This window comes from Neodiprion pinetum, chromosome 3 (genome assembly GCF_021155775.2).
Source record: "Neodiprion pinetum isolate iyNeoPine1 chromosome 3, iyNeoPine1.2, whole genome shotgun sequence".
NCBI classification, from domain to species: Eukaryota; Metazoa; Arthropoda; class Insecta; order Hymenoptera; family Diprionidae; genus Neodiprion; species Neodiprion pinetum.
The window spans coordinates 42,588,038-42,608,613 of NC_060234.1; the positions used below are offsets into that span (position 1 = coordinate 42,588,038).

Consider the following 20,576-nt stretch of genomic DNA (forward strand, 5'->3'; position numbering starts at 1 on the left):
TGGCTGCAGTGAAGAGCAAAAGTCTCCGGCAATGTTATTTTAGCTGGTTCATGGTGAACGTAGAGGAAAAAACATACCTGTTATGTGATAAAAATAATCATGATATCACCAATTTGAGAAAAGGTTTTTCACAAGTAACAGCTTCAAAATTATTAAACTCTGTTATTTTATTTCCGATTCTAATGTTTTTGGATTGCTTTTGCTCGCTGACCTGCAAATGTCTATAAATTGTTTAAAAAATATAATAACAATCTTGCGTTGTAGTAAAGTAGCAAATCCAATTGTTGACAAACATGTGTTGTATCGTACTCGCTCGAAATCTAGTATGTTTTTCCACTCAAGTATCATAACTACTTCTTAATATTTTTTCAAGCCATCTTTGCAGACCTCTATAGTGAACAAAACAAGCCCGAAAACATTGGAACCCGATCTAAAATATTATACATTTCGAAAATTATGAACGTTCTAATTATCAAAGCTTTACTGAAATTGTCGGTATCTTAGCTTGTGTAATTCTAACCTGCTCGGATTCATTTATAAATAAAGCATATAGCAGAGACGTAATTTTTTTTTTTTTTTTTCATATTCTGCTGGAGCTTTTCTGAACCTTTTTTTCTATTTCCATAACTTTAGATCGAAACAGTCGACCCGGTTCATCCTCAAATCGCAACGAATAAGTAAACAACTAAGCGAGCAGAGCCCTGAGCGTCAAACTCTGTATTCGTTAACGACGACTTCCTTCGACGAGCAATAACTTTAAACCGAATCGAACCCCGGAGACATGCGGGAGTGGCTTATTTGCATACCGTCATCCCCTCGCCCCCTCGGCGCTACTGAGGAAGGTCTGGGCGCCGCGTCATTCCAAGTCGCCCGGTTGACATAAGGCGAGGGCGCCACCCCCAACCCGTCGATCGTTTAGCACTTTGGCGTAATTTTTTTCTTCCACCCCGCCGCGGTATTTGCATAGCCGCGAGCGACACCGAACGATGCCCGAAGAGTTCGCCTGTTTCGAACCCTCGCTACGAAAATCGACGTCATCTAATCGAACCAAAACACTCGGGTCTAATTATTATTATCGGTTTCTTTTCGTTTTTGTTTTTCTCCGTTGTATTTCGGACCCGTGCCGAATGTTTTTCCTCCATATTCCGATCCCCGGGTCTTGTTTTTTTTTTTTTTTTTTTTTCGAAAGCAATTGATCTTGTAAAACAAAAAAAAAAATTTGTTTTTAAATTTGTGATGCATGAACGTAATACGAAAGATTTTGAAATTACTATGGGTAGGTGTGATGGAGAAATGATTGTGCTAGAAATCTAAATCGACGGAAAATTGAAATTCACACTGTCGCGTGCATATTTGGAGCGGGATTGCAGTTCCGAATTTGAAAAGTTTCGAAAGTGCATAATTTCGAATTATTTGGTGGCAAAACTTGAAGTGAAGAAATCAAAGTTTTATGGAACGACAAAGTTTCGAACGGTTGGAAACCCGACGGCTCAAAGGACAGAGGAAAGTTCCGAAAAGTAAAGTTCCGATGGAGAACATTTCCGAAAAATAAAGTTTCGATGGAGTGAGATTCCGAAAATTAAAATATACTCACACGGCGTAGTTTACTCAACGAGTGGGTGTAAAAAATTGGAAAAACCGAAAATCAGAATGACCAGGATTCCGAACGTAAAAAAAAGACAAAGGAAGATCAAAGTGGCGAAATTTCACCAAGCCAGAAATTCACAAAACTGAAAATCTTGGATCATTGGGAACATTGATGTTTCAGATTCTCAAATTTTCTCATTTTCGCACTTTTGGAACTTTGACTTGTCAGTTACGCCCTTTCGGCATTTTGTTCTTACGGAATTCTGCACTTTCGGAACTTCGAGCGTCGGATTTCGGACCATTCGAACCTTTGATGTTTCTCCAAAGTTTGACTTCTTTACCTTAAGTTTCACCACCAAACAACCCGGAATTCAACGCGTTCGGAACTTTTCAAATTCGGAATTTCAACCCCGCTCCATATATTTCCTCAGCGTTTATAGCTTTCGCACTTCGAAGCACGTATTCGCGTGTGTGCGTGTGTGTGTGTGTGTGACATGGACGCTGCGCTGGCGGAACCGAAGATCCATATTGATAAAACATCCCAGAGGCTGGTCCATGGTTTAGTGGGAACATTACTTTGAGGATAACACTCCGGAATAAAAACCTTTATAACCTTACATCGGCCTGCGTTACACTCTTGCCGTCATTTCTTTGCACATGGTCACGTCATTGTTCCGTATATCCATATAGGTACATCAATGTGTGTATAAGTACAATATGCATGCACGCACAGTCGTGGAATATTGATGCAATATGCCGCGTTCCTTCCTTCGGATACGGATACGCAAAATCATGTTTCCATCGCCAATCGGGCAACAAGCTCAACGGCTTTTTCCTTCTTTCAAAACTTTTTACCCAACTTCTCGGAGTATGGGACAAGCCACCACCTACATGACGTAGGTCTTATACTTTATGCGCTCTGTACCATGATCTCGTCAACTGAAATGCAATCATAAGACCTTGACCATAGAAAAGCACAGCAGCTTATACGTCTGGGAATTAAAAGCGTCGAATTCCATGCGACTGATTCCATCAAGTCCGAAATCTTGCGATATCAAGCTTTTTGAACCGACAGGCAAACGAACAAACGAACCGTACGAATTTGATAGCAGTAGTAGTAGTATAGTTTTATTGGCTTCAACCATAATATAGTACACGGCCATTTTTCTGTAGATGAAGAGCTCAATATTGGCGGTTATTGAAATATAATTTAATTTTCATCATTAGACTATTATCATTAAATCAAGTATACGAAAGATTCGTAAGTTTAGGGTAAGTTTGAAATCCACGCGTAGAGTCACCTAGGAAGCTGGTGGTGCAACACGATGCATTCGTGTTTCGGTCGATAACCGGCGCTGCCGAGTAAGAAACGTTGAGAAAATGATACAGCGAGACGTTATTCTGTAACAGATAATTTATATCAGCCATTCACACCGCCTGGAACACCTTGAAAAACCTTGATGTCGTGAAACTCGTACAGTCGTAAACAGTTCAGAGTTAACCACTGCGCGTAAAAAATGCCTGTATGGCAATGAAGAGTGATCGAGGTAACAATAAGCCAATGAATTATAAGCGAGAAAGGGTCCTCCTTAGTCTTGATTGCGAATATTTGCACGGGTCCGAGTGCGAGCAAATTGGCGTCGATCGAATTACAAAATGAGCAGGTACTCGAGATAAGTAAATTCGGTTTGATTCAGCGATACGATTCACGTCGACGACGGGAATTCGAGTGATTGCGAGCTGGTGAGCCAAGATTCATATTTACCAGTCAAACACTGGAAGACGCGGATGGAGTGTGCGACTCTTTGAAAGGGGATGAAAAAAGCGTGCAGGGTACGGGGTGCAGTTCGCCGACACCTCGCGCTCTTCCAGAGCGGGTAACAAAAACGATCTCATTCCCATCTCAATCTATATTCGCACGTCCAACACACTCGAGATCATGAATGCGTGGCTCTAATGAAACGGGGAAGGCGTCTGCCTTTACACCCGGGCACCTCTGCTTCTGCCTCAACCCGTCCAAGGTAAACACGACCGACGTTCGAGGCGTCGGGAGTGCCGGGAAAGCCGGCGGATCGTACGTCTATCCTACAGCTATATGTGTGTGTGCTTCACTCGCCCTCATGAAAAGACAAAAATCCACGCCGTCGAAACACGCCGGAAGGATTTTCACTTCTCGTATCACAGATTTATTCATCCTTGATAAAATTTCGCTTGGACTGTGGCAGATGGAATACGTACTGATTGTGAGTAGACGTTCCCTTTCGATCATAGAACTGTGTCCATCACCGTCTGATGATGATCTTTTTGATATTTTATCAAAGAATCCAATGAGAGGTTAGCACTGAATTTAAGAAGTGAATCTTAGAGTTGGGATTAATTGAAAGTCCTGCACATTGTGCGACGGTGTTTGCTAATCGCGTTCAAAGTTACTGTTTTTAGGATAACTTGTCTGTTCGATGAATCAAAGTTACGACGGCTTCAAATCGTTGTAGTTTTCAGCATCAAGCTAAAACATTGGCTACTTGACTTTCTCGTTTTTGATCCATCAATTTTGACCACTATATTCTACCTATAAATGTCCTCAGTTTCGAATGTATTTCTACCGATGTAACGCGATTCCCTGTACCTCTCAAAATCAGTCTTGTTCCAATTCTTTACTTTGTAACTCTATGACTAAAGTACGAACTACAAAAATGGCGCTACCAAGCCGTCACTCATCTTCCAACAAAGACGAAGCTATGAACATTGTTTCTCGAATAATGTTAATTTCCCCCTTTCGCAACCTATCGTCCGCGGACTGATATCAATGTCAAATCCCTAACCCAAAAATATTTATTACCTTACCTTACAGGGTGAAATGTTGTTAAGAAAGGTTGGCACAGGCTACCATAGAGTGTGATATTTCGCCGAGTCGCATAGCATCGAAGGTGCAGGTCGTTGGCGTAGCCGAGATGCAGACACATCGAGGGTATAGTATACAGTATAACCGGGGGGGGGGGGGGGTCGGAAGCGAAGGTGGAAAACGGTGGTGCGGAGGATTCGGAATGGAGGACGTGGAGGAAACGACCAAGGACTGCGATTTGGAAACGAGGGGTGCGGGTGGGGGTGGGGGTGGGGGGTAGGGGCGGGAAGAGGGGAAGTGAGGCCAGGAGGTACGTAAGAGAATACGAGAGCGGTGAGGAGTGGTGAGGAGGAGGAGGAAGAGAAGGAGGAGAGGAGGCGAAGTGGCGGAGACGAAAGGACGTCGGAGGGTCAGGGGCCGGGGGCGGGGGTGGGGGTTTGGGGGTGGGGGCAGCGGGGGAGGAACGCCGTCGGGTCGATCCAGGCCCCCGGGCACTCGCACTCCACTCCGAGGCACTCGCGGAGCCACTCGGAGAGATCTGTATTCTCCATTTCTCTCCGCTCTGGTGTAACTCGTCTCTGCACGGCTCCGAGGCCAGGAGGAAGGCACCATATAACTAGCATCCTTCGGCGGAACCAAGCTGCACCACGTCTCGAAGATTTCCGCCTATGGCTTGAAAGCTGCTGCTTCCACCGCCGCCGCCGCCATCTTGTTCAACCTGAATGCGAATGTCTCTCACGGCACGTTCCATTTCTTCGCGGTAAAATTATTGCACGCGATATGCAGATGGGTATAAGCTCTGAAGTTTCGATATCTCCCGATCTGCCGAAATACCGCGTTCGCAGGGCGTAACTCGACCGAGATGGTTTCACCCTCGGTCTTCTACGCAGACGTCGTCGGCCTCGCCTCCTCCTCATCCACCCACAAAACCGCCCGACGACTCGTCCGCGCGCATTGGTTTCTACATCTCTGTTGTACCGTCTGTACGTCTGATGACGTAGAAAGCTCCGAAGCTCCACCCAAGGAGCGGAGCTTTCGTTACTCAGAGCGTCGGCGCGGCTCCGCCAGGTCGTCTCCTCTATTTGTATCTGTCATTGCCGCTACTGTGTGCCGCACACTCGGCGAGAGAATTGGGAGGGATGAAGAGAGGTCGGTATATAAGGCCAGAGGAGGCTTTGTTCCAGCTTTACCGTTTTTTTTTTTTTTTCGTATTTTTTTTATTACTCTCGTTTTTTATTTATTCGCGTTTCCATTTTTCGTTCCCTCTGATCTTTTCACTCTATATATGCATGCAATAAATATGTATACATGTATTACTTCTTTTTCGTTTGCACGAAATATTTTCTTCTCTTATTATTTTTTTTGTTTTTTTCTCATTTTTCCCTTCCGTTTCGTCGCTTCGATTCGTCCTTTTTAGTTCTCCAGGCGAAAGAACCACCTCGCGCGAAAAACAATCGAGCTCTACGGAAAATTTAAGCTCAGATGAAAATCCCGTTGAACGAAAAACGGCGGTTGCACAACCTTCGCAGTTGTCCCTTCACTCTGCATAGGCCACCGCCACAGAGGGTCCTGTCCCTGTGGTCCAGACTAAAGGTTCCCGTGAGGAGAAGCTCGCGTGTGTGGGCTGAGGAGCTTTTTAGCGCGACCAGTTGCCTGTACCAACCCTCCCCGCACGATCACGTGCAGGCAAGTATAGACGCGAGAGCTTGCGGTCAGCGGAAAATTGTCGACGTCTTTTTAAACTTGGTTATAAAGGAACAGGGAATATGAATTTTGTCAAGCAATTAACTAACGCTGCACAGTGTATGTGTATAATGTTTACGATGTACGAGAGTATATAACCTATTACACACTGTAGTATATTATGCATTATAACCAGTGTTGGAAATTTTTCAACACGCTTTTCACATCGGCTGTACGAATTGAGAAATAATAAATCAAGTAATTACGACGACGCGGTGGCAAGTGCAGTTACTTTCGATGCAGTTTATACACCGTAACTTCCCCGTATATTTTTTTATAACCGCACTTTCATCCCCTGACTCACCCGTTAATTAGACGCTAATGAATCAGCTCCGCGGTACGAAAAATGAAAAACAAGAAAGCCAAGAGCCCTGAGAAAATGAGATTATTTCTTATTTTGTGTAAGACGTAACTCGATATTTCGGTTCGTAGAGCCATACATAATTCTGATAAAGTTATTCTTTGCGGAAGAAGCGTTGATTGCATTATACGTGCATCGTTATTGCACGAATCTACGCGTACTTAAAGCCTTAGTCCGTTATGAGCTTTTGAAAATGCTTGACGGTGATATTGGCGCTCACTCAACGATAACAACGGTATATAAACAACTACAATTAAATCAACGATTCATGGAAGAATGTAAGTTAAAACTTTTTCCAAAAAGTTTTAAAGATTTCCAGCCGAACGTCGCAAGCTCCGCACTTCTCTGTAACTATTCAATTTACGCGGCGGCTCGCGCAAGCTCTTCGCCAACGGTAGTGCTTTTCAGATTCCAGGACCAGCTGCATGTGGGTGGCTAGAAAGAGTTTTACCACCGTAGTAAGGGATGCCACTAGGCGTGCCACGACTCGGTTATTACCTACCTCGGCGAACGACGCCGTGGGGCTTAATTCGCGACATGTGACACATGCAGGCCTGCGAAAGCAGACCTTTTCCTCTTTTCCAGACTCCTTGGCCCGATTTTTGATTATTTTTTCCCGATTAATCGAGCATAATCAATTATTTTTTCAAACTCGATCAATGAACCGCCTCGATTATTTTTCCTCGCAATCGGTTTTTGTTCTTTACTTCCATAAACGATGCAACACAATATCAATTTATGTGATTAAAGTATCAATTATTGTCATTGTCTTGCTTACTGAGTATCTATTTGATGTAATAAGTGAAAGATGAATCAATATTTTTCCCTGAAATTGAAAAATATTTTGAATGAAACTATGGATTATCAAAAAACTTTTCCTTTAACGCTACGCGTTCCAAAAAACCATTAACGCTACGTACTGAAATTCACGAAATTTTGGTTTCAATTGCACCATTTCAAAAAGAATACGAAATAATCGATTAATCGATTAATTTTTACGGATTCAATCGAGTCGTGTTCGATTATTTTTTTAGACTCGATTGATTATTTTTCAGCTGAGTGGCCATCGCTACATGGCCCGTTATAAAAATTTCAATGTTCACGCTAAAGCCGCACAATTTTCAGCACACCAAGAACAATTTCCAACTGCCATATGTTTTTGATTTTCAACCACAACCGAAAAATATGTTTCTTGTTAACGAGTGAAAATTACTTTTCTAGCTGTAACCACAAAGTTTACGGTACATGTTACTGTTCTTTTAGGATATAGTCACTCGTTCTGTATTTTTTTCTGACTGATGACATAATTTAATGATGATGCGAAAGTAAAGTAATGTTAAGGACTTATTCGATTGAAAAATTTAACAAAGTAAGCATTGTGCGAACAACTTGCCGTTGCAATCACGATAAAATTTAGTATCGACAATTGTGATCACACTAAACAGTTACGTGTTGCTCATTTATTTGTAATCGAAACTTAATATTCGAAATACACTTCAGCTAGACTCATTTTACTTTAATTTTCTGACTCCAGAGAAATCTTTTTTTTTTTTTCTTTCCAGTCTGAGGTCGGAACGCGGGAATGTAATTAATTTCACGAGATGCAAACACCTCGACGGTCGATTGACATTCCAAAAATGGGGTATTTCAACGAAATTTTTCAATTATTTAACTTTCCAACAACGGTTCTCACTGCTTTTCGTCAAGCGAAAACATGCGAAATTAGTCAGCAGATTAGACGTCGGCATGATTCATAGTGGAAGTGACGGGCAAAGAGGGTTTGGTGACAATTTGCATCAGTCAATATTCGAGTTCCTGATTATTCAAAAAACGTGCATCTATGATAATATCTACGCAACTTTTGGCAAACAATTACTGAAGTTTGCTGTTTTCCACTGTCATCAAGATTGCTGCTGGATAATCAAAATACGTAGAATTTTTCATAAATTATCTTTATCGACGAAGAAATTGGAAAATAGCTGATTAAAAAAGCTCTTCTCAGCCGATAAAATTATTCAAAGAACCCTCTTGAATATGTGTCTCGTACGAATTTCAATATAAACTTAAAACCAATTGACTGAACGAAAAGACGATCGAAGCTTCATATATGCAACTTGATGAAGAATGAAAAGTTTCTGTAAGTCCAAGGATTACTGATAAGGGAAATAAACTGTTTTCTCTCTTCGTTATCATCACTTTGTCGCTAACAACGACGGGTCCACTTTCTTGAAAAGCCTCCAGACTTGAAACCGAGTACTTGGGAAATTCTTGGCATACGTGACGCGAGGCTTTGCAGGGCTTAAACGTGCAAGTTTGAAGTCGCGGATCTCCTCAAGCCCCTCGAAATATCGCGTGGCTTACAAGACTGTACGACGGTGCGACGAAATTCAGGCGACCGTCGACCCCCGGACCTAGTCAAACACCGTAGAATAACTTTACCACCCCCTTACCGCGTTCCTCAGGATGCTAAAAGTCGTTGGCAGTTTTCTCATTCTCGCACTTTTACTCACCTACGTATGTATACGCGGTCTCAGGCGGCCCTACCAGCGATGCCGGCCCCTGGGAAATTACCTTGAATTCCAAAACATGCGGGAACAGGTAACAATAGTACAGTAAAAATGCACCACATGGGATTCGCGAGTTATAGGTGCAAGAACTTTTCAAAACTAGCGAGAAGATGGTAATTTCAAAAATTCAGCAAAATACATAATATGTTTCCAAGCTTACACTGACAAGTACTGTACATCGGATTCAGGGTTTCAGGAATGGAATGGCGGTGATTCCGGTTCCCCGAGGTGTTTTGACACCAGGTGCTACCGAGGCCAATGAAAAGGCTTGTCGGCGAGAAGAAGCCTCCGTATAAACTTCTCCAATAAAATGCTCGGAGGTACAGTGGTAACGGAGAAATCCTCGCCAATGGGAGAATTCCTCCGTTTCCGTTGCCCGGACCAATCCGGGAGTTTCCCAGATTCGGATGTGACTGCGGTACCGGATCGAACCTACGTTTCTAGGGGTGTAGGAGTGGCTCTTCGGTTGGCGAAGTCGTCCTGCGCGCAGCGGAGAGAAGTCGCGAGGATTTCGTTCGCGGCGAGTTTCCCGTATTTGTGCTCTTCATTGGTCTGTGAGTGTCGCCGGAACCAATGGCATTCCCCGATGCCGACTGCAGCCCTCACCGGCAGCGGGGTGGCAGCGCCGGCTCCGGGGGCTGAGGGTGGCAGCCGGAGGTCGGGAGGCGGTAACGCCCCGACGTTCCCGACGAGAACAGAGAGGGCGACGCTTCGATCCCAGAAAGAGGGACGTCGGTGGGTGGACGGGAGGAACGTAGCGGAGGGAGGGAATCCTGGAGAGAGAGTTCTGGGTTCGATCCCAGAAGGAGACAGACACTCGGCAGCGAAGCACTTAAGCTCCCAACCCTCCGCCTCCCCCGCCCGCCCCCTTCCCCCCATCCCATCCCATCCCATCCCATCCAACTCGCGACGCCCTAAAGCTCACCGGCGAAGCTAAGACCCAGCCGAGTTCTCAGGAATACGAGGATTTTTTGTTACTTCGAGCGAGCAGATGGTGTGCTTCCAGGAAAATGCCGCGAAACTACCACACCTATACACGTACCTATATGTGCGTGCGCGCGTGTGTATGTGTGTGTGTGCGGAGAGGGGAAACGCGAGGGTGCAGAATACCGCAGAGCACAATCTACGAACGCAAAATTCCCCCCCTTTTACTTTTATGATTCCTACATCCGCACGGGGATTCTTTCAAACTTTCATACATGTACGCATGCCAACGCGTGTCTGCATACCTACTAAATTTACAAATACTAGATATTACAACAGAAAACAAACTCACTAAACGAGAATATATTGTTAAAATGCAGCGTCGACGTGACGCCTGACGTTTATCTGATGGACGATCCATCCATGCCCATATTTACACTTACGATTAGCCAGAGTCGAACGATTTTGCTAGAGTCTATAAGTTTTGGGACATCCTTGGTCGATAGTTTAGAATTGGAGGAGTTTTTCAACGTGTCACCTCTGTCGATCTGAACTCGAATCATACAGCATCGCACTGTTGACTGGAAGAACCCACATTTACCTGGAAATATGATTGCTGGCCGTATCGATCTAGAGGCACTGTCCTCTTAAAGAGATAGAACGTCTTCCACTCTGACACTACACCGCGCAGCGGGAATTTCGTGGTGGATTTTGATGGAAAATCTCGACACCGTGAGATGTTCACATCCATTTTAGTGCTTTGACGGGCGTTTACAGAGGACCCAAATATCCATAAGCGTTTGATTAAATCCCCTGATGAATATTCAACGAATGAAAACAGACTGTGAAAAAATAGAAATTGATGATCAAGTCTCTCCGAACATCACGTTCACGTAGCTTTCTATGATTGAAAGCTTAACATCTTGGCTTAGCGGAAAATCACCAGGTATCACGGGCTTGAAAATGAAATGAAATTGCGTTAATCCTGGAAATTTGTCACTAGTTACTACTGCAGAATTTATGCTTCTTAATTTTTCGTCATTTTCAGCATTGAGGGCGTATCGAATGGTATCCTTCTTACCACGGAGCATTATCTCTCGATGCCTAACAATCGCTTTACGGGATACTGTAGTGCGTGCAGTGTTGCATACTGTGCAGGCTGTAGCCGCACATGTAAAGCCGTAGAGTATACCTGTAAATGTTCACATGGCGTTTATGTAGCAGAAACCGAAATGAACATTTGCAGTGTTTATTTTGAGCTATCCGATTTTTCTTCATACTTTTTTTCAAATTTTACAATTCTGTTGAATTTAAAAAATGGCGCGCGTCGCGTCCTTGGCCGAAAGCAAAAACACTTCTTTTATCAGAGCACCGACAATAAACCGCACCCCCTCGCCCTTCCTTGAACGGCAGGTTACGCTGGTTTCTGCCTCTTCCTCCCTCCCCCCCCGCCCACTCCCACCCTCGCTTCATTTCTTTCTCCTCTTCTCTCGCATTCTCCGTACCTTCATCTCCACCCCCCGACTTTATCCCTCCACCCAACCTTCCTTTCCAACCTTACCAAGGAAAATATAAAAATCCATACAGAGAGAGAGTCGCTCGGAGAAAATATCCGTCATTTAAAATGGATGGATTTAGGTGGATATAAAAGTTAGGGGCGGTGGTGGCGGTACCGGGACCGAGAAGGTAGCGGGGATCAGCTCCGAACGGAACCAGCAGTGGGTGCTGTGCTGCTGGTGTTGGAGATTTAAGGGGGACATTTAAAATGGATGGTTCTCTCGGTAATATCTACTGGTGTGCCTCGCTCCGCGGCAAACGGGGGAAATGGAGGGAGGAGGACCTCTATAAGAGTACGAGGAGAAGAGGGGAGGATTGACGAGGGGCCGTTGAAGCACCAGAGAAACAGACAAGGCTGCACCAAAATGGCAGCCGCAAAAACATTCCTTCGTAAATTCAAAACCAGCGCAAATATTTTTACTTCCGTTTGGCACCGAGCACAGAACTGTCAGGTACCAAAGCATGAAACGAAACGAATGAAGCCCGACTTTAAAAGTGACGTTGTGAAAATATGACGATCCGCAGGTTGCAAGCCTGGCGACCAACTATGCAATAAATGTAGCGATACGTGGAGATCCGTGCACCTGAAGAGTGAGAATATCTGGTTGATAAATAGTCCCTCTAGGAGCACGAGAAAAGTTGACGAGAGTACACAATCCACTGGATAATCTGTTAAGAAGAAGAAGAAGAAGAAGAAGAAAAAAAAAAGTGAGCCGGCGAATGGGACCTCGGAGTAAAATTTGTCGGAACCGCAAGCCTAGGATGGTCCTGATACTTTACGCCGCAAGCCAAGACTCTCGAAACTTGGCCGAACAATGAGCCGAGTTAAAGGTCAGCTGCGTCAACGCGCGATCCCGCGACTCCGGGCTCCCAGCCTTAAGATATGGAAGGCGGCGGTGGAGGAACTGCGTCGCGACAACGACGGCGGAGGCGGGAGGCGGGGGGCGGCAGACGACATGTATTATTGATGTGACTCTGTCGCCATCCGCCCCTGCAACGCCGCCTCGTCCCACCGCGTCTTCCGTCGCCCTGAGAGCCTTACACCCGCCTCCCTGAGCTGCACCCACGTCCCGGCGATGACGTCTTGCGAAGCGTTGATCGTGTTTTAGGTTAAGGTATCCGAGGTATAACTGATAAGCGGGCGAATATGGGGACTTGGATGACCGTTTGACGGAACAACGGACCGCGAATCGGGAGGCGAAGAGGAGCGAGGATCTTATATGCCAAGCTCGAGGAGGACGCCGAGTGAGATATATCGGCGAATTATACAAGATGGCGCACCGCACGGTAGGAACGCGTTCTCCACTCCGTCAATTATGCTAATTCTGATTTCCCCGAGATTAATGGAGGATAGCATCTGCCTCGGATCCGGCCCGCGAAATCATGGCGCAGGACCATTCGGACCTGCCCGACTGTATAATGCAATTCGCTGCCAGTCGCCATTTTGGCACGCTACAAGATGACCTGGCAAAAATAACCTCCAGTTAAACCGTCCGCACAAACGATGAATCAATTATAAAGCACGTCATATCTGATTCTCAATTTTTCTCTTAACAACAGGCTGAATATTATATTCCAACTTCTCGTATCTGCGCTCAATTTCGTTAATTGTAGGTGATATTGAGCACGGTTAAAATAAGTGTTCACAATCTTCAACGAACGAAAACTTTAAATCGACGTGATTATAAATAAAAAGTCTCGTTCGGAAACGATCTTTCTAATCGTGAATCGCATTCCGTCGTTCCAGCGTAACAGGAATACTCGGCAAATAAGGAGCTCGGTTGGACGATAAATGACAACTCCACACCCGTCCTTGTATCTTGGAAACGAAATCAATCCCCTCAGGTTAACGTCCAGATGGCCTACTGCGGTAGTAGTTCAAGGCCGCGCAGAGAGAGGAAAGAAACTGCTTCTCGACGACTAGATACTAGTCGACGGATAAGAGGACGCTCATCAGTCGATCTCCGTTCCTTTCGGAGATGAAGCCTGTAAGATGAGAGTCGCGATGAGGAAGGAGGAGTAGAATTGGGGATGGGGAAAGGTGAGTCCGGGTGATCGAGCTGCACGTAGAGAACGAAAAAGGGAGAAAGACGGACGTAGGCCTTTCGGGAAAGACGGTTTAATCCAGGGTCCCACTTAATCGCAATCTCGACTTTTTCTTTCCCGCGGGTATAACGTAAGGCGGTGGGTGGTGAGGCTGCCGCTACCGCTGCCCGCATCTTGAGCAAGACGTATCGACTCGGATTTTTTCACGGAGTCATTTATCAAAGCCTGCCTTCTCTGCACTTCCCTTCACCTCCACCTCCGTCTTCAGTTCCGGCTTCGGCTCCGGCTCTCGTCTATGCCACTCGATACAGAAGTAGAGGGTCCCAGCCTCACCGGGAGGCGGTGGTCGCGGTGCCGATGGCGATGCCGAGAAGAAGTCGAAGAAAGAAAGGAAGGAAGGAAGGAAGGAAGGAAGGAAGTAAGGAAGGAAGGAAGGTATGGAAAGGTGGCCGCCTAGCAAGGCACGGTACACCGTCTATCTATCATTGCCTTGCACGCCGACATCCATCTTTCCTTGGCGCAGGGGCTGATCGACTATTGGATGCTTGCGGTACACCTCGCGATGTTATAAGTTCCTATCGTAAACAGCAAATACTTGGAGTCCCTTTTGTCGTTGGTAGGCGCGCACTGCAGTCGACGATACGACCCTGCAATTCGGAAGAGAACTTCGAGGCGCCATTGCTTTGGCGTTCTTCAAAAACCGGAGACCGAAAAGCTTCACCTGAAGCTCTTGCTTTTAATATGGGCAGCTTTCCGTAGTTCTATTGCTTATATTGGAATATGTAAACGCAATCCCTGGATCCCATCATGCGTAGAATCATCCCTGAAACAGTCTAGAACAACTTGACTCTGTCCACCAAAAACGATTCTTCAAACTGACGTACGTACGTGCCCGTAATTCTTTTCTATTATAGAACGACGCGTGTTTCTGATTTAAATTTCTTCTGTAAAATATAAACCAACGTGAGATGCCCCCATGTAGCCAGTACAGTGTCTTGGAGCAACAATGTGAAAATCAAACAGGAATGAAGCGAACTTGTAACATATACTTATAAATGAGACAAATAGCCCACCACCCATCTGATAACATATTTATACAGATCGTACGACAAGCGCGCCCCCTGGCGAAAATATATGTATTTGATTAGGGTGAGTTTGTATATTGGGTGACTGTGTATGGAGTGTGTCGACGCATACGTAAATAGGTCCGAAGTAGGGGCAGGGCACTCGTCCAAAGGCAAATACTTACACGTGCCCTCAAGATAAGGTTCCAAGTGAAAATCAGGATCTAATACGAGGAGAGTCCTGCGTGATTCGTTTTGTTGCGATAAAGGACTGGAACCCTAGCGCTATTGGAAAGCCTTGGAAAGCGCCTCTATGCTCTGTGCAAAGTATCTTCAAACACCCCGTGACATTTGTTAATGCCGTTCGCGAATTTACCACCAGAGTTATTTTTCGCCACCCTGTACATCCTGCGGCTCAAGTTCGGAGAGCCTTCGATGCAGCCTTGACGTCGAGCCGTCCTGCAAGCTTCTAGTTCGAAACTTCCATCTCGCGCTGCAGGAGCAGTACTGCAAATTGTTATTGAATTTCAAGTTCGTCAACGCCGCGAGGAGAATTTTCTCCATGCAGTCCTTGAGAGCATCCCTTATAACTAATGCAGATGCTTCCCGTCTACCACCTGCCCCTACCTTGGGATAGTGGAAATCGCCAATGAAACTATGGTGGAAATAATACCATGCACGAATCTATTCGTGATGATTGCGAAGGTCAAAAGACAGATTGCAATGTCATAGCCACGACGCTCGATGCTGCACGACGGTTCGAGATGGGTTGCAAAATGGACTCTCAACGCGATCGAAGGTAGATACTAAAGATGCCTGAAATCCCGGGTTTCATTCGCGATGCTCCGACCCATCGGATCGGACCTCGCCGAGCAAGCAGCTCTCTACCCTAGGTTAGTTAAGCTGGTCCTTGGCACGAAGCAAATAGGCCATTCAACTCGTTCGACGAGTTTTGGGCCCTTTAAATTGGGACTCTCAACCTTCCCGGGCCGGCATCGCGTCGGCTGGCGCAGGTTCACGACCTCACACAAAATAGACGGTTGTAATGGTACCCCGAAGCGTTCTTCGCTCTTCTTCTTTCACTGCTTTATTTTTTACAACCGCGTTCTTTACTCGCCTCTCATGCATGCAGTATGCACCGAACCCTGCATAGCCTGAAAGAGGCGACGATACGCCGAGAGACGCAATGGAGAGAATATTTCTTGATATTTCGAATCAACCTGACCTTCCAAGACCAAGGGGAGAAAGGGTGCTGGGCGGGGTGGCTTGGCGGGGAGGGGTAAGACGAAACCGAAGGAGTGCACTGGCCACGAAAGACCCGCGATGCTGCTGCAGCCAAGAGGAAAATCGAGCCGAGTGTCTCTCGACGTGTACAGTGCGAGTGCTCAATTTTTTCTGGCTCATCAATATTTGGGACTGAGAATGTTGTTATGCTGCCGAGGCACGAGAGGCCTTTTGGCCGAGTGCCCGTCCGTTCGACTCTTACCTCCTCCGGACGGTTGACAACCCCTTCGTACGAACCAACGAAGGACCGTGACCTTACCTAAAAACTTTCCCAATTCCATCCTAACCGGAAAATCTACTTCTCACTCTTTGCCATCGCTGTCAGCGAATCTCCTCACCTGCGCGATATTTTGGGTTCTTTACGAATGGTCCGTTTAAGTATTCACAGTAATTTCGGATCGGCCGGCCAGCAGAATTTTCACCTTGTCGAATTCAATCGGATCAACGGAATAGGCGATATCGTGGCTTTTGACTAATTGTAAAAAAAAAAACTAAACTAGCAAAGCAGTCTTTTTTGTTCTGTACGATATTTGATAAGTCATTCTGATTTCACCTTATCCAGCCTTACTGATACTTCAATTCACTTCCATCTCAATTTTTGACTTGATCCTGCGGCTTTAACTATACATCATCAAGGAATCTTTATCGTCACCGCATTGCAATCATTTCTTCTTAACTGAGACAACTTTCGTCCATGTAATTCAAGTATAAGTAAACGCTTATTTGGACAAGCTTTACGGTAATAATATTACATTATCTGCGTAATGGAGAACAGAGAATAAAAATGGCTCGACAACGATATGGTGATAATTATTGAATGGTGTGCGGCGAAGAGACATGTTAGAAAAAGTGAATGTGAATAGATCGGGATTGTAAACGCGGAAAGTGTGTCAGATGTTTAGAATGACGCCGGAGGGTTTAACTTGGGACAAAAATAGCTGTTCCATGTTCACCTCTGACGAGTCTCTTACAATAGGTAACTTATTTGACCCAGAGATAATTCATTCCTTTGTGATATTGTAACGTCGTGCCTTGATCATATTCGTATGAAGATATTCTTGTGCCATTTGTTTCCCCGTACAATAACCGTCGAATCTATATCGTTAAAAGTGGCTGTACAATATCCGTTTGCATCGAGCAAGGGACCCGATATTATCTGTACGATTAGATGAATACCATCGGTGAATAATCGAGTGCCAATAATTCCCATCCATACTCCTCGTACAATAAAATACAATTTTCAATATTCTCGCGAATGATTTTGCGCGGTAATATCTTTTCTCTTGTGGCACGAAAACTTTGAGGACATCGGCTGAGTTTCATATTTCTTATTCATGAGAGTAGACGCGTCGTTATTCTGGGAAATTGGAAAATATAAAAAGAAGTCGTAAAAAAAAAAAAAAAAAAAAAAAAAAGAGTGAAAATAATCCCGCGAAGTATAAATTACTGATGTCGAGTACACCAAGGAGGTCTTCTACTAGTTTCTTGTCTGTATTTGCACCCTGAATAAAGGATCACTCCTCGGTGCAAGAGTTAACGATCGGCACGTTCAACAACGACGCTAAGAGAATAAATCAGAGATGAACGGTAATCGTGTAAAGTTGTAAGAAAAACAAAAAAAAAAAAATCATTCTATCAAAAAACTAAATCGATGAATCCCTATTTGCAGAATGTTTAACCAATTGACCATTTCACTTTGAGGTCAATTGTTTCGAGTCTTAAAATAATTTTGAAAAAAGAAATGGTATAATTAATCGAGCAGAACAGTCGCAGAATCAAGGATAATCATGGTCTTGGCTTGAAAAATCGTGCAGAAGATCGGGCAAAGTATTTTCAACTTTGGAACCGACGTTGAATGGTGGATACTTATTTTTATAAAAAATATCCGAGATAATGCAAAGGCGATGTTAAAGACGAGATACACCCGGTGACTTGGACTGCGGAGTGGTGGCAGAGAGGGCTATATAAGTCGAAAGGGGACCGAGGCACTTACCAGTTCAACATTAAGCAACGAATTAGAAGTTCCCCGCTGAAGGTCCGACGAAACACTACGGCCGAAAACCGAAGGGTCCACCGAGACATTGCGGATTTCCAACTGTTGACGGAGTTCGCGTTCATATCCGAACCGGAAGTGAGACGTCGTAGGGTAAATTATTCCCACATTGTCACCCAAGCTTCTGCAGAGTGAAACAAGCAAACCTTTGTTTCCATTAATTGGCTCGCTTTTGATTGGAAATAATTGTCTACCCCACGTGTTTACCAAATCAATGTCGATCACCTTGCAGGTGTTCTTAGAACTCCAAGACCATGTATAAGCCAGCCCTCTACACGGCGGCCAACGGTCTTCAACGATCGGATGCTCATGACATCACGGAGGAGTACGCCAAAGAAATCGGCCATATGTCGGGACGATGCCTCGACATTGGATCCGGTCCTGGAGACGTGGTGAACGATTTTATTTTGCCGAAGCTACACCCAAAGGCCACCGTATTATGTGAGTACGTCTCGTTTGGCCAGTCGTGCGAACACCTTGTCAAACTAAAAAAAAAAAAACATGCATTCCGCCACACTCCAGGTTCGGATATATCCGAGTCCATGCTCAATTTCGGGAAGTCGAAATACAGAGACAACAAACGACTGTCCTTTATCAAACTGGACATTGAGTCTTCCGATCTGCCTAAGGATTTAATTGAGCATTTCGATCACGTCGTATCATACAACTGTTTACACTGGTGCCAGAACATGCGGTGAGTTCTCGACAGTTGTCTTGATTAGACAATTGTTCATTACCTTTGATAAATTTCTGAAGAAGCAGAAATGACGATCAGTCTTTCGGAGACTCGTTTTAATTGTTCAATCGATCGGTAATTTATTATTCCCGCATATAGCTGCTGGTCGAGAGTCGGATTGGTTCTAGACGAGTCCCGAAATATTTATGCAAATTCCTGATCCGGTCTAATTGTTTCAGCAAGGCGTTTGAAAACATCTTTACTCTGCTTCGACCAGGAGGAAGCACCCTTTTGGTATTCCTGGCCAACAACCCTGGCTTCAAAGCGTATGAGACGTTGGCTGCCATGCCTCGCTATCAACCCTACATGAAGGTGAGATCTTTTCACACTCGACAACTTTCCATCCGACCGAAACGTCATCTGAGCTTCCTCGATTTGTTTACAGGACGTGGATCGCTACATTCCGCTATTTCAGCACACCGAACAACGCCGTGAGACTTTGAAGAGTTTGGTCCAAGACGAAGGGTTCGAGGTTCTTCACTACAGCCGCAGAGAAAGAAGTTACATCTTTGACACACCGGAGACCTTGACCAGTAAGATGTATTTTTGTTTAATCACTAGGAAGGAATCGTGGTAGGTGACGAATTGCCTACAGCATCATCATCGTCAAGTGTAGAAATCTATTCTCATCGTGTGATCGTGATGCTTATTTCAGAATTCATGCTGGCGGTGAATCCTTTTATAGAACGCATGCCGGTCGATCTCAGGTCAGAATATGTTAAAGACCTGGTGGCAGAAGCGGTGAAAGAAACGATTATTTTCAACAAAAGTAACAGCAACGAAAATAAATATAGTATGTTGTCTAGATATTACATATTTGTACTTTACTTAAGGAAACCAATTGCCAAGTGATATTAAAAATGAGAAAAAGAAATTGTTATCTAGTTTCTTAAGTATAACATAAAATACGCACCGGTAATCTAACAACGCAAGTATTGTTCTTCTCTTAAAATTTACATGTATATATGTTGTGACGTGGTATTTTGAACTGCGTCACATGGGTTATAATAAAGCACTCCCTCCTTCACAGAATAACGCGAAACACGACGAAGGCACGTCTAAGGCCAATACCCCAAAGAAACGACTATCTAATTTTAAGTGAAATTTATTCATTAACCTTCTACCAATCCATTTTCTACCTTTGTATCTCACTACGTGAACCACCTTCAAGAACATCGCTTCAAGGGAACCGTATATCGCAACCCAGAGGTCACGGACCGGGTCAACAACGTCACACCGTCAGTTACAGAGGGCAGCATACCGCCGATCCGACTCCGGATGGATGCCTATCCGAATTGCGTACAGTGTCATGCGTCAAAACCACAACAAAGCCTCCCGTCGACGACATTTATCACTTATCAGCCTTTATTTTAACTTAAAGCAAGCTGGACGTGGTTGCCTCACGCACGCGTTTTATCGAAGGACTGCGACGTGATGATAAGCATGGGGATCCGGTACGAGGACCATCGCGACCAGGACGTCTTGGTACAAGGGCTCTCATGAACGAGTTGGCAGAGGATCTGTACCTTCTCGATATCGATGCCGCAATTACAATGTAAGATCGTTGCATCTTCAATTACCGTCGTTTTAACTGCAAGATCTACTCACGCATCGATACTGCAATACCTTGAGGGGCACACCTTCCTTCCCTTCTTACCCGTAGAGCGAAGCAACTGAGTGCAACCCCTCTACGTATCGATCGACGGATTGATATTTCAGCACATGCCAACGAAGGAGGAGAAGACGAGTGAAGATGGACTACCGCCCGTCCTACTTGTGACCCGTCTCACGTGAACTGCTCACCCAATTAGC

At 44.9% G+C, this 20,576-nt stretch overlaps 1 protein-coding gene across 1 annotated transcript; it reads left to right on the top strand.

Annotated features, from left to right (window-relative positions):
- Positions 1-17,964: 17,964 nt before the first annotated feature.
- On the top strand, positions 17,965-19,638 carry LOC124215550 (juvenile hormone acid O-methyltransferase-like). Its single transcript, XM_046619065.2, has 6 exons — positions 17,965-18,121; positions 18,261-18,469; positions 18,551-18,722; positions 18,944-19,076; positions 19,150-19,297; positions 19,420-19,638. The coding sequence occupies exons 2-6, from the start codon at positions 18,283-18,285 to the stop codon at positions 19,614-19,616; spliced, it is 837 nt and encodes a 278-aa protein (XP_046475021.1). The 5' UTR covers positions 17,965-18,121; positions 18,261-18,282; the 3' UTR covers positions 19,617-19,638.
- Positions 19,639-20,576: the final 938 nt, after the last annotated feature.

Excerpts from the sequence above, each read along its gene's own strand:
- LOC124215550 (XM_046619065.2), top strand. The coding sequence starts at position 18,283 with ATGTATAAGCCAGCCCTCTACACGGCGGCCAACGGTCTTCAACGATCG. Across the intron at positions 18,470-18,550 it reads CCCAAAGGCCACCGTATTAT|GTTCGGATATATCCGAGTCC; the intron begins GTGAGTACGTCT and ends GCCACACTCCAG. Across the intron at positions 19,077-19,149 it reads GCTATCAACCCTACATGAAG|GACGTGGATCGCTACATTCC; the intron begins GTGAGATCTTTT and ends ATTTGTTTACAG.